The following is a 17,593-nucleotide window of genomic DNA, read 5'->3' on the forward strand; positions in this document are numbered from 1 at the left end:
CACTTTATCTTTTCTTAACAGTCTTGAAATAAAATATTTGGGTCACAGTCAAGCAGCGCTTCATAGGAACTTATGAAAAACAGAGTTCATTGGTTCACATAAACTTTGAAGGTTTTTAAAAAGTAAACTTATTCTACTGCTTTCAATCATTTTGCTTTACAGTGGCCATCAGGTCTTATGATGAAAACAATGCCCTGTTATTTTGAAGAAGTATCCAAATTTTATCTTTGGAAGATAAACACTTTAACAGAAGATCCAAAAAAGTCAATAACACCTTAACACTCTTTGATTCCTTTATTATTCTCAATTGTGTCCTCTAATTTTTGTTTATGTGTTTGCTAAAATTATTTACACACAAAATAAATTTAGTTGTACGTAGGATGAGATAGTCACAAGTAAAAATCAGGTGAGAGTACTGCATCAAGATTGTTTAAAAGATGATTATCTTCAGAATTGTGCACCTAATCTTGTGTAGCATAGTGGATTTATTTTTATTTAGCAGCAATCCCAGGCTGAATCTGTTATTCAGTCTCAATTGATCAAAACCTAGAAGTGCTATCAGTAACATTGCTGTGTTTTCCCAAATAATGCAATAAATAAATAATATAGGTATAATAATGAAAGCTACCTGAGGCCAACCCAATGCCACATTCCTTATAAAATGATTTGTTTTTGCTAATATCTGTATTTTCAGATATCTGAACATTTCATATGAGCAAATATTATGCTTGGTTGAGATTGTAGAAAGGTCTTGTGCTGTTTCTCCATTATTCTATTTACACCACAATTTTCAAACCCAAGTTTGGCAGGATTTGGCAGGGTAAATAATCCATAAATAGAGTTGTATGGCTATCTTAGTCTCACTGTTACAAACTGCAACATGTGCTATAATAAGGGAGGCTGTTATAAGTGGTTCTAGGTGGGATGGGAAAGACTTAAGAAGAGGCAAGGAGGCCGGACTCAGTGGCTCATGCCTGTAATTCCAGCACTTTGGGAGGTTGAGGCAGGTGGATCATGAGGTCAGGAGTTTAAGACCAGCCTAGCCAAGATGGTGAAACCCCATCTCTACTTAAAATGCAAAAATTAGCCAGACCTGTGGCAGGCACCTGTAATCCCAGCTACCCAGGAGGCTGAGGCAGAGAACTGCTTGAACCCAGGAGGCGGAGGTTGCAGTGAGCCAAGATCACATCACTGTACTCCAACCTAGATGACAGAGCAAGACTCTGTTCTAAAAAAAAAAAAAAAAAAGAAAGAAAGAAAGAAAGAAAGAAAGAAAGAGTGGCCGGGCGCGGTGGCTCAAGCCTGTAATCCCAGCACTTTGGGAGGCCGAGGCGGGTGGATCACGAGGTCAGGAGATCGAGACCCGAAACCCCGTCTCTACTAAAAATACAAAAAACTAGCCGGGCGTGGTGGCGGGCGCCTGTAGTCCCAGCTACTCGGAAGCTGAGGCGGGAGAATGGCGTGAACCCGGGAGGTGGAGCTTGCAGTGAGCCGAGATCGCGCCACTGCACTCCAGCCTGGGCGACAGAGCGAGACTCCGTCTCAAAAAAAAAAAAAAAAAAAAAAAAAAAGAAAGAAAGAGAGAGAGAGAGAGAGAGAGAGAGAGAGAGAGAGAAAGAAAGAAAGAAAAAGAAAGAAAGAAGAAAGAAAGAAAAAAGAAAAAAAGAAAGAAAAAGAAGAAGAAAAGAAGAAAGAAAGAAACATGAGGCAAGGCGATTAAGTTCACTAACTCTTTGGGGTATTTTAGCTCTGTCCCATTCTGAAGCTTCTGGTGTGTGTTGTATGTGTGTGTAAAGAATGGTTAAGTCTTGGTTCAAGATTTTTCTAAATGGCTATTTTATTTCAACTCTACTGCATCTTAAAACTTTAGTGATTAGTAATCTATCATATTTGGAATATTTTACCAGTACCACACTGTGAAATACAAATTTCGATGTTGTTTATACATATGCTTACCTTCACATCTTTGACATTCATCCTTGTTCCCTCTTTCCCAACAAATATATCATCAATGTCCACAAGGATGTACCTGTCCAAGGACAATGTCAGCCTCTTCCCTGACAAGAAGGAGATGGCATCTATGAAGATGAGCTTGTGCAGCCAAAAGTTCAAGTTGTTGCCAAAAAGTACTCGCTGAATTCCATCATGAAGCCCCAGATCCTGAATCACCGTTGCAAAGAGTTTTTTGCTAGACAAGGATGAAAGGGATTTTTCTGTCTGTAATTCAGTTAAAAGTACAGGCTGGTAGGTTGAATGATTATATTGGAAAATAGTCCAGTCTTCCCCAGGAAGAGGGCCTGTCTCAACCTTGGGGGCTTTGGTAATATGTAGCAAAGGAGATTGAGGGTTAACAAAACAGTCCTTTAGAGCTAGATTATTGAAAAGGTTTAACGGAAAGCCTTTTAATTGTGTACTTGGTAAGCTGTTCTCATTGGCTTTATGAAAACCGATTATACTAACACTGTATTCCACACAGTATTTCTCTAAAAGCTCTCGATTCCATGAGTCCATGCTGACGTACTTCAGAATATTTTCATAAATAACTAAAGTATATTTCCCTTTGCCATTATCTGTAAGAGGAGGTATATCTCCCTTTCCAGGGGCAATGACCATGTGGTACTGAAATCGGCTGGACTCCAAAATAGCTATGATATCTTGACCAAGTTGAGAGTATTGGCTCTCCACAAAGAGAAGGACAGTAGGGTCAGTTTTGGATGTATCAATAGGTTTCACTGTTTTCAGCTCCATTGACCGATATGGTAGAATTTTGATGTCAGCGCATTCTGCTTCTGCAGTGGTTTCGATAAGTGTCATTTCCTGTTTGTAGCCAGAGTAGAGAAAATAGGCAGAAATGACAATGCTCACCAAGCAAAAGGTAGCTAAGAGAACAATCAATGTTCGAAAACTTCTCCGAAGTTTCACAATAAGATTCATTTTTTAAGATAATGTTTTGGAAGCTTTTCCCCAATTTCTTTTCCTAAAGTGCCATAGTGAATAAAGTATGAGATGTTGCAAATATGACTTCCCCAGAGTTCATGTAACCATTGCAAATCATGTAAAATGTTTGAAGGGAGCACAACTGAGTTAAAGCTGGAAGGCAATAGACGGGGAGGACATAAGTTGAGGAGATTTTGAATATGTCCAATATCAAGAATTGCTGCAGAATCCTCTAAGCATAATCTGAAAGAGAGGAGAAACGTAATAACTAAGACAAAAATAGAAATAAAAATATGTATTTATATATAAATGATGATGCTCAAGAAACATATATAGCAATGATAATTTTAGTGTTTTAATATGATAAAATATTAATAACCTGATGTTTACAGTCAACTTAACTACCAGAGTACGGTAGATTTTTTGATAACTTCCAGAACACAGAATCCAATTTTATTTTTGCCTAAACATCCATATGTATATAGGAACATGTATTGAGATCATTTTCTAACTAATCATACCAAAAAGGAAAAGAAGAAAGAAAGTAAGCCTTAACCAAGAATGTCAGTTACCATAAAACTGTTCTGCAAAACTGATAACCATTATATACATATAAAATTAGGAAATAAGGAATCAGGGACTTAGAGCAATTAAACATGCTCTTAGGTATCTGCTTGAGTCTCTGGAACTCCCAGCTGACTGAATAAATCTATCTTAAGTTTAGGGTAGTTACAAGTTTTTCTCTTTAATAATACATCCTTTATCCGGACTGACAGGGAGCCACTTGACCCTCTTCAGCATTACAGCCCAGATACATAGGATTGCTCCTTCTTCATGCAGAAGCAGGCATTCTCATATCTCGCTAATGAAACAGAGGACAGAAAGCTTAGGCAAAAAGAACATTGGCATGTTAGTCTCAAAGCATATTTCCTAATTTTGCCTACTCCTGTAATAAGAATTAAAACTCTTACCCATTGTCAATTTTTATCCAAGAATCAGATGTTCTATTTCTCTATCACTTCCTTTAGTTCAATAAAAAAAAAAAAAAATGAATGTAGAATGCATTTGTATTCCTTTGTTCTTGCATTGCTCTAGAGAAACACCTGAGACTGGAAAATTTATAAAGAAAAAATGTTAAATTGGCTCATGGTTCTGCAGGTTGTACAGGTAGCATAGCAGCTTCTGCTTCTGGGGAGATATAAGGAAGCTTCCAATCGTAGTAGAAGGCAAGAGGGAGCCAGGTGTCTCACATGGTGGAAGCAGGAACAAAAGAGACAGTGTGAGCTCAGAAGACAGGAAGATGAGGATATGTTTGGAACTTTGTAAAGACTGGTTTTAAATGGTAGTGACCAAAATGTTGATAGTGATATGGACAACAAAATACAAGCTGAGGAGGTCTCAGATGGAAATGAGGAACTTATTGGGGGCTAGAGAAAAGGTCATTTTTTGTTATGCCTTAGCAAACAATTACACTACATTGTGCCCCTGCCCTGTGGATCTGTGGAACTTGAACTTGAATGTGGTGATTTAGGGTATCTGGTGGAAGAAATTTCTAGCAGCAAAGCATTCAAGAAGTAGTGGGTGGATCAAAAGGTCAGGAGTTCAAGATCAGCCTGGCTGGGATGGTGAAACCCTGTTTGTACTAAAAATACAAAAAAACAATTAGCTAGACATGGTGGTAGGAGCCTGTAATCCCAACTACTTGGGAGGCTGAGACAGAGAACTGCTTGAACCCAGGAGGTGGAAGATTAAGTGAGCTGAGATTGTGCCACTGCACTCCAGCCTGGGTGACAGAGCGAAACTGCGTCCCTTCCACCACCACCCCACCCCCAAAAAGTGACCTAGCTGCTTCTAACAATCTATACTGGGATACACAAGCAAAGAAATGACCTAAAGTCAGAACTGATATTTAAAGGAGAAGCAGAACTGTGAGGCAATTAAAACTCTTCTTTATAAATTACCCATTTGCAGCTATATAGCCATTTGAGAATGAACTAACACAGCATCAAAAAAAATTTCCCGTAGCCAGGTGCGGTGGCTCACACCTGTAATCCCACTACTTTGGGAGGCCAAGGTGGGCGGATTACAAGGTCAAGAGATCCATACCATCCCGGCCAACATGGTGAAACTCCGTCTCTACTAAAAAAGTACAAAAATTAGCTGGGCTTGGTGGCACATACCTGTAGTCCCAGCTACTTGAGAGGCCAAGGCAGGAGAAATGCTTGAACCCAGGAGGGGGAGGTTGCAGTGAGATGAGATCACACAACTCACAACTGCATGCCAGCCTGGCCAGTCTGGGCAACGAGAGTGAAACTCTGTCTCAAAAAAAAAAGAAAAAAAAAAAAAAAATCCCAACTGCTTCATCACAAATGGACATACTTTTCCATTATTATTAGATGTTTTTCTTTGTATAGATGATTCTGACTTTTATGAATTACTTTCTATACAAGCTTACTTCATTTGTCTCTAAACTGTCAGAGTACTTAAATAATTTCCAAGTTTACCAAACTTTCCCTAGGATAACTATTTTGGATGAAAATAGTTCATGTTATCAATGTGTGATATATATATATATTTAAGATATTTTAATATATATTAAATATATATATTAATATATATTAAATATATATATTTAAGATATTTATTATATCAGACATATTACATCAGATATAATTAAATTAGCATGTGTTTTAATGAGCATTATGTTCTATCACACTGGATATTTAATGGATTTATTTTTTTTAATTGGGGATCTGAGTGATTAGTGGTTATTAATGACTTAAAACTTTTTAAATAATTAAGCATTACAATATTATGTCACTACTTTTCATTTTCCATTTCTATGTTCTAAAATAATTAATCTCATTAGTAATTTAAATTTTAAAAATCTACATAATGTTGAAATGGTTGTTTTTGTCAGAATATAACTTTTAAACTTTTTCAAAAAATTAAAAATTTATGTCAAATATTTTAAATATTTTAACATTTCTGATTCCAAATATATAAATGTACCTTAGCTTTTCACTGTGAACATATTGTACCAGTTTGCAAAGTCTCCCCAGTGACTTCACATTGACTTTAAAAACAAATGAATCCCACCTGTTGGGGAATTGCTAACACTCTATTTGCAAATTTTATTTGTTTTATTTATTTATTTATTTTGAGACGGAGTCTTGATCTGTCACCCAGGCTGGAGTGCAGTGGCCTGATCTCGGCTCACTGCAGCCTCCGCTTCCCAAGTTCAAGTGATTCTCCTGCCTCAGCCTCCTAGAAGCTGGGATTACAGGCACACACGTTCAAGTCCTGCTGATTTTTGTATTTTTAGTAGAGATGGGGTTTCATCATATTGGCCAGACTGACCTCAAACGCCTGACCTCAGGTGATCCGCCCCCCTCAGCCTCCCAAAATGCTGGGATTACAGGTGTGAGCGACTACACCCAGTCAAATGAAATTCTTTAATATAATTGTCTGCTTTCCAAAAGTCTTTGTTTCAAAACTCAGCTCCCTTTAAACAAATTGGATTGCGTTTTACTAAAAAGAAATGGAATACAGAAATAAAAAGGCTTTGGTTTGGTATGAAATACGTAAAGCAATTATACTATATCCTCTACTTTCATATATGCTTGAAAATTTTCATATATAATTTTTTAAAATAAAAACTCAATTAAAATATATATGTATGTATATATATAGTGTGTAGTGTGTATGTGTGTAATAATAATGAAATTGAAAGATATTTGTAACTTGTCAAAGGAGATTATTAATCTTCTATCAATTCTTAGATTTATCCAAGCTCACTTCTTTAATTTAAAAATCTATTTAAACAAACATAAAATCAGACCCACCCCATCCACACCACTTCCCTAAATAACCTGATAAGAGCAGATATCTACTTACATGCTTTGGAGGATTGCTTAGTATTTTAAGAATAAATTTAACCAGGAGATTCGGAGAGAAATTAAATGGATGACAAGTTAACACTTTGTTAAATCTTTACTTCTTCTCACATTAAAAATGTGATTTTTATTTTTGAATATACAAAGGAGAATATGTCAGTTTTGCATATTTAGAATATCTCCTCCTAATGCAATAGTGAAAAATAAATTAAAAAAAAAAAAAAAAAACATATGGGGCAAGAATCTGCCAACCCAAAGAATAAATACAATTTAAATGTGACATTTATTTAACACTAATATGTTCAGAGTTAGAATGACGGATACATATTACCACCATGGAAGACATATGTGTTTTCAATGTAAGTGTTTTAACTAAAGGAGTTATCCTTCCCATTCAATTCTCCCAGTTCTCCTTCCCTGGCAAAACTGGCCGGTGGAGATGAGGAATCCTGGACCATAAAACACGATATACCATAAATGTTTACTTATGTCTCACACCTGAAGTAAGAAATGGTATTATTACATTGTTTGGGATGCCAAAGAGGTGTAGTCTGTGATTTGAATCTCTTACCTACTGTGAGAGTTTGAATCTCTTACCTACTGTGTGACCCTTAAAAAGGTGGGGAAAAAGGCATGCAGGAGTATGGATACGGAGAGCAATCAACGTAAGAATCTTATGTTGTTACCATAAGTCAAATAAGACAATTGAGATTATTTTTCAAAAGGCACGTGTTAAATGAGTCATACAAAATTTAAAACATTACTTCAGGATAATAACGAAGACATTGAACTGCTGCTATAATGGTATAAAAATATGTGGCATTTGTTTTTAAGTAGTCTAAGGTGATAGACCAAAATTTTTATTTTACCTTAATTAGTGTCTTCTTCAGGAAGACCCTGGGACAAGTTAGCAACAAACAGAAACGTTTGAGAGCTCTCCTTTCCCCACTTTCACCTTATGTGGTGATGTTGACCTTTCATTATAGAAAGAACAGACAAATATGTGGATTACTGAGTAAACTGCATCTATGGAAAAACTATTTTATTAACCACCAAGCTAAGTAAGTTAAACAGGCTTTGGTCCCAATTCTTCTAAATCTGACTTTCCATATTCTAATAAATCTATTGTTAAAAATTTGGAAGAGAGATCTACGCATTATTTGTCATGACAACCTGTCACAAAATGTGGACTTCATGACCCTTGCAGAGGCTTTGATGAGAAAAAAAGGGAGGCCTTTTTAGGTGTTGCCTTTCTTGTTCTCATTTCTGTTTTCTTATTTTTACTTTCTATCCTTCCAAATATGGCTTATCACCTAGTTAGCAGTGGAATAAATACCTCCTAGAATCTTTTACTTTCTTTCAAGATTAGAAAATAATTATATGATGATATTAACATTATTGTTTTATATATCTGTTATAAGATTGCTTTTTGACATTTTCAAAATGTGTTTAGAGATTCTCTAAAATACAGTTTGCAAAGTTAATTTGCCACATAATCATGGTAAATTTCTAGTAATCTCTGGTAGCAGCAGAGAAGGGAGTTAGTAAACAAAACAATTATAGGTACTACTGTAGTTATTGCTACTTTTTGGAAAGACTGAAATACAAAAGAAAGCTGGATACTAAATCACATTGCATATAGGTGTGGTTGTTTCTTTGTTTAAGGTGATCTGATGAGCTGTACAAATCACTAAAGAGCCTTATGAAAATTCAGCTGAAATTGAACACAAGAGCAATGATGTTTACCAGCATTTAATAAATGGCTACTACTTGCTAGTAACTATGCTATATTCTTTTTATTCATCATCCTGTTTACTCTATATCGATCTATTTTTAAAATGACCAAATAAAAATTTAGAAGGTTTAAAAACAGAGCTAAGATTAAACTACTAATGATTTATTATACTAGGATTCTACAGTTGCACTGTTGAGAAGAAACAGAGACTAAATTAAGTGAAGCCAAAAACTTAGCAGTCAGCATAATTAAATAATTTAACTGCAAATCAGCAAGTTTTATTTCAATTTAAAAGTTCAGATATTCAAAGTCAAAAAATGTCTACTAAAAATGGAGAAAAATTGTAGAGGTGAATTCAATTGATTTAAAAGCAGCTGTGTTATAAATTTGAATGGTTTAAGAATTTGTGATAATTTCACTGACCTTGACTTTTTGCGATGCCTATGAGGAAAACATTTTATTATATACTTTGTTTTTACCTGCTTCATGAGTTTTTTTGTTTGCTTTTAGGAATCATAAAGAATTAGCTCATATTTTATATTAATGAAACAGAATTTTTAATTAAAGCTGTTACATAGACTGAGCAGTGGCTCACACATGTAATTCCAGCACTTTGAGAGTGTGAGGCTGAAGGATTGCTTGAGTCCAGTAGTTTGAGACTATCCTGGACAACAAAGCAAAATCTTGTCTCAACACAAAAGATAAAAGAAAAAAAAAAAGACAGGTGCGGTGGTGTGAACCTGTAGTTCCAGCTGCTTGGGAGGCTGAGGCAGGGGGTTTACCTTGAGTCCAAGAGTTCAAGGTTGCAGTGAGCTATGATTGCACCACTGCGACAGAGGGATACCCTGTCTGGAAACACACACAAACCAGAAAACACAAAAATTATTATATAAATATTTAACAACTTTTAATATACATTAACTGCACAAGTGCTTCTTTGGGGTGAATTCCAAAATTTGTAACCATACAAAATAGTTTGGCTGTGTCTCCACCCAAATCTCATCTTGAATTATAGTTCCCATAACCCCCATGTGATGTAGGAAGGACCTAATGGAAGGTAATTGAATCATCGTGGTGGTTACCTCCATGCTGTTCTTGTGATTGTGAGTTCTTATGAGATCTGATGCTTTTATAAAGAGCTTCCCTGCTTTGTTCAGCACTCATTCTCTCCCGCCACCCTGTGAAGAGGTACCTCCTGCCATGATTGTAAGGTTCCTGAGGACACCCCAGCTATGAGGAACTGTGAGTCAATTAAACCTCTTTTCTTTATAAATAACCCAATATCAGGTATTTCTTCATAGAAGGGTGAGAATGGACCACTAAACAAGTACCTCAGAGAGTGAGGCACTGCTGTAAAGACCCTGAAAATGTGGAAGCAACATTGGAACTGGGTAACAGGCAGAGATTGGAACAGTCTGGAAGGCTCAGAAGAAGACAGGAAAGTAAGATAAAGTTTGGAACTTCCTAGAGATTTGACGAATGGCTTTGACCAAAATGCTGATAACGATTTTAACAATGAAGTCCAGGCTGAGGTGATCTCAGATGTTGATGAGGAACTTGTTGGGAACGGGAATAAAGGTGATTCTTGCTATGCTTTAGCAAAGAGACTGGGCCCTGCCCTAGAGATCTGTGGAACTTTGGACTTGAAAGAGATGATTTAGGGTATCTGTTGGAAGAAATTTCTAAGTGGCAAAGCATTCAAGGGGAAACTAAGCATGAAAATTTGGAAAATTTGCAGCCTGATGATACAGTAGAGAAGAAAAACCCATTTTCTGGGGAGAAATTCAAGCCTGCTGCAGAAATTTGCATAAGTAACAAGGAGCAGAATGTTAATCACCAAGACAATGGGGAAAATATCTTCAGGGCATGAGAGACCTTCATGGCAGCCCCTCCCATCACAGAAAAATATGGATTAATCCACCAGGTCCAGAGTCCGTTCCTGCTGTGTGAAGTCTGGGATTTGGTGCCCTGTGCCTCAGGCTACTCCAACTGTGGATAAAAGGAGCCAACATATAGCTCTGTCTGTTGCTTCAGAGGGTGTAAGCCCCAAGCCTTGGTGGCTTTCATGTGGTGTTGGGTCTGTTGGCACACAGAAATCAAGAATTGAAGTTTTTGAACCTCCGACTATGATTCAGAGGATGTATGGAAATGTCTGGATATTCAGGCAGAAGTTTGATGCAGGGGCAGAGCCTTCATGGAATACCTCTCCTTGGACAGTGTGGAAGGGAAATGTGGGGTTGTAGCTTCCCCCCCTCCCCACAGTCCCCACTGTGGCACTGCCTAGTGAGAAGAGGGCCACGATCCCCTATACCCCAGAATGGTAAATTCACCAACAACTTGCATCATGTATCTGAAAAAGCCACAGACAGTCAATCCCAACTGTGAAAGCACTTGAGAGGGGGGCTGTACCCTGAAAAGCTACAGGAGTGGAGCTCCCCAAGGTCATGGGAGCCCACCTCTTGCATTAGCGTGATCTGGATGTGAGACATAGAGCCAAAGGAGATTATTTTGGAACTTTAAGCTTAATGACTGCCCTATTGGATTTCAGAATTTCATGGGGCCTGAAGCTCCTTTGTTTTGGCCAAATTCTCTCATTTTGAATGGGTATATTTACCCAATGCCTGTATCCCCATTGTATCTAAGAAGTACCTAACTTACTTTTGATTATATAGGCTTATAAGCAGAAGGGACTTGCCTTGTCTCATATGAGACTTTGGACTTGGACGTTTTGGTTAATGCTGGAATGAGTTAAGACTTTGGAGGACTGTTGGAAGGGCATGATTGTATTTTAAAACGTGAGGACATGAGATTTAGGAGGGGCAGGGGGCATAATAGTATGGTTTGGCTCTGTGTTCCCACCCAAATCTCATCTCGAATTGTAGTTCTCGTAATTCTCACGTGTCATAGAAGGGATCCGGTGAAAGGTAATTGAATCGTGAGGGTGGTTATCCCCATGCTCTTCTCATGATACTGAGTTAGTTCTCATGAAATCTGATTGTTTTATAAGGTGATTTCCCCCCTTTGCTCAGCACTCAATCTCTCCTGCCACCCTGTAATGAGATGCCTTCTGCCATGATTTTAAGTTTTCTGGGGCCTCCCCAGCCATGTGGAACTGTGAGTCAATTAAACTTCTTTTCTTTATAAATTACCCAGTCTTGGGTATTTCTTCACAGTAGTGTGAGAATGAATTAGTACCTCATCTTTCAAGAGAGATGCAGTATTTCTCAAATTACATTTCACCAACACGTAAGTGAAAATGAAGTAGACCAGAATAGAAACATTGTCAAACTTCATGTATGGCAGAGGTAAGTAGTGCTTTATGAAACTTTATGTTATGGTGCCCCTGTATGCATGTGTGTGTGTATTTGTATACCAATGTAAGATTATTTCTTATTCTGGGTGATGGTAAAAACTGTTTGAGGAGTGCTACTGAATAGGTCACAGCTAATGCAAATTATTTAATCTGTTGTTAAAATAATTATAAATATCTTAAAGGTTTTAGCTAAAGATCAATGCAGTCTCTTATGAATCTGAGTGGTTTCAGAAAATATCCAATATTGAGGAAATAGTAGTTGAGACTATGAAATGGTTGATATCATATGGCTGGTCCCATAGAATTCCTTTCAGCTTCTAGGCCAAAAATATTATGATATTATTCTCAGTAGCAACCACTGCTACATAAATCATAACTTTTTCAAAATAGAGGTACAAAGTAATGAGTAATTGTTATATTTAATCAAAATCGAAGTAGTACGTCCAGTTTATAATTTTCTGCAGAAACGATCTTTTCTATACCTATAAATAACCAGTTGATTATCACCTAACTTTCATGCACTTCATATTTTCTTGATTTCAGTGACATAATATAAATTTATTTTAGTCCCCAAAGTGTGGATTTTTACCAGTACAGACTCTTAAAAGTGTCATTTCAAACATAATGATAACATTACTACCATAATATTATATTGTAACATAATATTATACTAGGTACATAGCTCTGAGCTATCAGCTACATTCATACTTCAAAAGATTATGAAGTCAACTCAGTAAATAGAAGAGTAAATGTCAGGCGATTTCTCTTATCACCATTTCCTGCAGAGATATGTATAGTGCCTATTTACCATTTTCTTAGTTCTTATTTTCTAAAGCAAAGAAACAACATGATTTTTTAAATATAGAGTCTAATTTATTAAAATCAACTGCAAATTTCTGTGCATTCATCTTGCTTCTTAGAAAAACATGGAGATTTTGGAAATAAGGAAACTTTTATGTGGATATTTGTTCTGCTTTGCCATATAAGATTTAAGTAAAGTAGTAGACATACTATCCGTGGCCAAGTTGAGAGGTCTGATAATCACTGCTTGGAACTTTCCATTTATATTTATAGCTAAGATTTCATCACTGAATTTTACCATTATACTACTAAAATAATAATCAGATCTCCAGAATGTGTGGACCAGAATTAAATAGGATTAGACAATTTTTGAATGAGTAGATCTGCCTCAGGGTTTCTGACATTCAGACAATTTCCTCAGGACCTTAGGATGACTTTGGGATAAATTTGTGACTCTGTCTCATATTTATAGATTTGGAGGTAATATTTACAATGGGACATTTATAATCAAACTGGAACCAGACAGGCTATCTACAATTCAGTCCAATCCTGGATTTGCTCCTATTTTTCTCTTTCATGTAAGAAGTCAAGGCATTTATCCGACATCCATTCAGCAAATATATGTATTAACATTTATTAAGAGCCTATTTACCAGGTACATCTGCGAATTCGAGTATTTCTCTTATTATCAGCAAAAACATCTAAATTATTTTGTTTTAATCTGTTCTCTGTTTCTTCCTTTTCCTATTTCCCTTTCACCTTTAGAATATTTTTTCTTTTCTTATATTTTTCCTTGACAGTGGATGTTTTTAAAGTTACTGACTTAAGCTTATGCTAATGGAGTTCATGTGAAAAGTGTGGGCATTAATCTGCTAATCTATATAACAATGTTGTGATTTCCTGTCTTGATTTTTGTTCACTCCATATAAACAATTTATATGGAAGCTACAAAAGATGACTGAGGAAATATAACATCATGATATGCCTTCCTGCTTAGATGTAATATTATTAACCATTTTCTTTCAAAAGTAAACAATTTTTCTGTAACTTATCTGCAAGGATGATGTGAAAATGTTTCAGAAACTCAACTGCTTTTTTTCTTAACAAAATGTATGTATATTTTATACTTGAAAGTATTATAAATTTTGTAAACCTATAATATTAAAAATAAAATGAACATTAACAGATTCTTGTTTCTCTTTCTATATTTTTCTGTATAATGTGTTTTTATAGTTTAAAATATAATTTTTATTGTATTTTTATACTTAGAATTATGACAGTTATAATAAAAGGGACATGTGATTAAGACATCTTTGAAGTATACATCATTATTTTATTTCTATTTCCCCAACTTATACTATTTTGATGATTTCAATAACTTTCTAAGCCACATGGCCTCTCTCCCTAGCTGCACAATCTTCTACTTTACAAAGCAAACAGAAAGCAAAGGTTGAACTGGCTCAAAATTATGCAGGGAGCCAAACTGACTCCCTCCCACTAATGTTTCCCAAACTGAAAAATTCTCACTGTCCTTACCTGCCTCTTGATTCCATAGATAATGTATATCTCTTCTAAAGTTATTTTTTATTTTTTTGCCTCCACCTATTTTCTAGAACTTCAACCTCTCTTTTCTGGGGACTTAAAAAAAATGGTATAATGCTTTGTTAGTAACTGACCATAAACAGCATCTAAATATGTTTCATTTGTAGACCATAAACAGTATCTAAATATGTTTCATTTGTAATTATAATCTTTAGATATCTGAATGGCTTCAGTCCCTACCACTGCCTCACCTTTCCTAGTTTCTGGGTTCTGTATTTATTTTAGTTGGAGACTCCAGGTATCATTTTGTTAACAAGTTTAGCTCATGCCCATGTTCGTAACATTTTCTGTCACACTCAACGCCACCCCCATCCCCACCCCCAATCCAAGCAACTGCCCTAATTTTTCTCTTTAGCTTCAGAGTCAAGCTTTTTGAGAGTTTACTCTTATAAAATGTTTCATCTTGTTATTTCTGTACTTTATGTGTTGAACCATTTACAGTTCTGGAATGACCCAGGTTATCTCTTTTATCTTTAAGTCTAATCAGTTCTTATTCATTTTTAGAAAGATTCAGCTTGGATAAAACTACCTCAAAAAAGTCACCCCTGGCATTACAGAAGTTAGTTTAGTAAGTGTGTCTCCACTATGCTCTCATAGTGCAGCCTGTAACACAGACATTTTAATTGAGTAATTATCCATGGATTTCCACCAAGGCAGGAACTGTGATTTATTCAGAATTGAATCTTCTGCATTTTGTAAACTTCCTGCTACTTAATGCACAAAACAATTACGCCAAAACAACAATAACTGTATTTATGTCTTGCATATATTCACCATCTTTCTCTACCCCAAGGTACAACTCAAATGATCTTTTCTCCAGACACTTGTTGGGAAAGGTGGTGGAGGATGGAAGGAGTCTGAAGTTCAGTATCTTCATTTTCTAAATGAAAGATATAAAAAGGTTGTATTTCTGTTTTCATGTATACACTCCAGGGAAGATTTGGAAGGATGCTCAATGAAATATTGATCGTCTCTGTTTTGTACTTTTCTATCTTATTTCATTTTTTCAAGAATCATGTACTATCTGTATAAAAGCACAAAAATGTAGGGAAAAATTTTAAATGGGTGAGTTTCATAACTGTAAGTTTGCTTCAAACTATAAAATTCTATAATCTTATGAATAACAAATCTTTCCTATTCATTTCTTCCCCTGGTAGTCTTTCTTACTCTAAATCTCTGAAGAATATGTTGTCTTTATCTTTTTTATAATACCTTTGCATTTTTACATAACTGGTTTATGTGTCTTCTGCAGAAGACTGTGGGTACATTTTCAATAGCCTAGTCTATGTAGAAAGCTTCTCTTTTCATAATAAGCTAGTTAGTTTATTTTCCTTCAAGCATAACCCAATACTAAATTAGACACACAGTAGATTAGTAACAATCTTGAGTAACTCAGTTAAATTGATGTTCAATGTTATAATGTTTTAATAGATTTTATTGGAACAATGATCTCAGAATCAAGCCTAAGGTTTTGAAAATTGGAAAATCAATTGCACAAAATTATCTCTAAGTTTACTTATTATCAACCAGACCCCTTTTGTAGTCACAGGATATGTAGGTCTGGAGAAATCTGGATTATATTAATATTGGTATATGTCTCCGCAGAATTTATATATTTATTTATATTAATTATATTTTTATTTTTTGGTAAGCACACAAAATTTGATCTACCGTCTTCACCAAGTTTAAGTGTAACACGTAGTGTTATTGTTCCAGTATTATTTAAAAGTTGCAGCTTATTATTTTTAAATACAATAGTAAATGTATCATTTCTACCTCAATCATTAATTTTTTATGTTATTTCTTAGAAGACTTTTTCTGATGAATTTTTTACTACTTAATCCTTTCTCTTGTATTTCAGAGAAGGAAATACATATTTTTACTAGGCACAAAACCTAGCTACAAAGGACCTGTAAAGTACCGCTACCAATAGAATCACCTACTCTACAGAGTTATGTTCTTTACTTTAAAAAGGTTTTTAAAAACGATATTTATACCTAATTTTTATTTTTGAAAAATCCAAAATAATTAGAGAAGATAATGTATTATGAAGAATGGATACTTCCTAAAGTTGTAAAATACCCAAAACTAAAATGAAAAAGGATCTAATTAAATTACAAAAAGATAACATAATAAAATGAAATAATTTATTCTCAATTCAGTCACCATTTTTATAACAGAGGCCATAAAACACATTTATTAATTATATTTGATATTTGTTTTACTATAATTAGGAAATAATAATCTGTCTATTGGTATATCACGTTTATGTGAAAGGAGAAAATAAAAAATTTGCTTTTTTTAATGGGTATTTCTGAACATTCTTTTGGTCTCCTAACTTTTTCAACACTAGAGGGCAATATACTCTTGCTTTTATTGCAAAAATAGGTCAACAGCACCTGTTCTCCATTGACAGGTTACTAAACTAAAGAAAGTGTTAACTAGGTAAGCCCAAGGAGTATAGTTAACTGAGCTCTCAGGATGAGCATCATGCTGTTGACATCAGGGAAAGATCAATGACTCAATGTTAGAATACTAATTTTGCCACAATTACACACCAAATACATTTTAATCAATTATTTTCTTCACATTTGTAATGAACAGCCATTTTTATATTGCTTGTATGGTTCCCTGCTTCTGAAGTTTTATTTCTGTTTTTCAATATACATCTTTTTGTTACTGTTGTGCACAAAAGAAGAAGAAAAAAAACATCAGATCTGTTTAATATGTTGCTAATTTTTGTGACTTTTAAGATCTAAATCTTTTTTTGAAAAGAAGATAGGTACAATAGCTACAATTCAAATATATCTAAAACAAATTTTGATACACGTTGGTTTCAAATTACCATTTATCTAGTATATATTTATTTTATTTTAAGTGTATACAATAATATGCATTTGTTTTGGCGAAATAAATTTGCTTTTTCATGTTATATTTCTCTGTTATGCATACATGCCTGTATAATAATTTCATTTATAAGAAATGACAACATTTCTGGCCGGACGCGGTGGCTCAAGCCTGTAATCCCAGCACTTTGGGAGGCCGAGACGGGCAGATCACGAGGTCAGGAGATCGAGACCATCCTGGCTAACCCGGTGAAACCCCGTCTCTACTAAAAATACAAAAAACTAGCCGGGCAAGGTGGCGGACGCCTGTAGACCCAGCTACTCGGGAGGCTGAGGGAGGAGAATGGCGTGAACCCGGGAGGCGGAGCTTGCAGTGAGCTGAGATCCGGCCACTGCACTCCAGCCTGGGTGACAGAGCCAGACCCCGTCACAAAAAAAAAAAAAAAAAAAAAAAAAAAAAAAA

The 17,593-nt window shown here is 35.4% G+C and overlaps 1 protein-coding gene across 1 annotated transcript in view; it reads right to left on the reverse strand.

Annotated features, from left to right (window-relative positions):
• LOC112624831 (bifunctional heparan sulfate N-deacetylase/N-sulfotransferase 4) overlaps nucleotides 1-17,593 on the reverse strand; it is a 301,958-nt gene that overhangs the window by 248,889 nt on the left and 35,476 nt on the right. Inside the window, exon 3 of the mRNA XM_025385855.1 lies at nucleotides 1,957-3,180. Coding sequence (XP_025241640.1) covers nucleotides 1,957-2,934 — 978 coding nt within the window. The 5' untranslated portion in view covers nucleotides 2,935-3,180. The remainder of the gene's footprint in view (nucleotides 1-1,956; nucleotides 3,181-17,593) is intronic.

This window comes from Theropithecus gelada, chromosome 5 (genome assembly GCF_003255815.1).
Source record: "Theropithecus gelada isolate Dixy chromosome 5, Tgel_1.0, whole genome shotgun sequence".
Classification (NCBI taxonomy): Eukaryota; Metazoa; Chordata; class Mammalia; order Primates; family Cercopithecidae; genus Theropithecus; species Theropithecus gelada.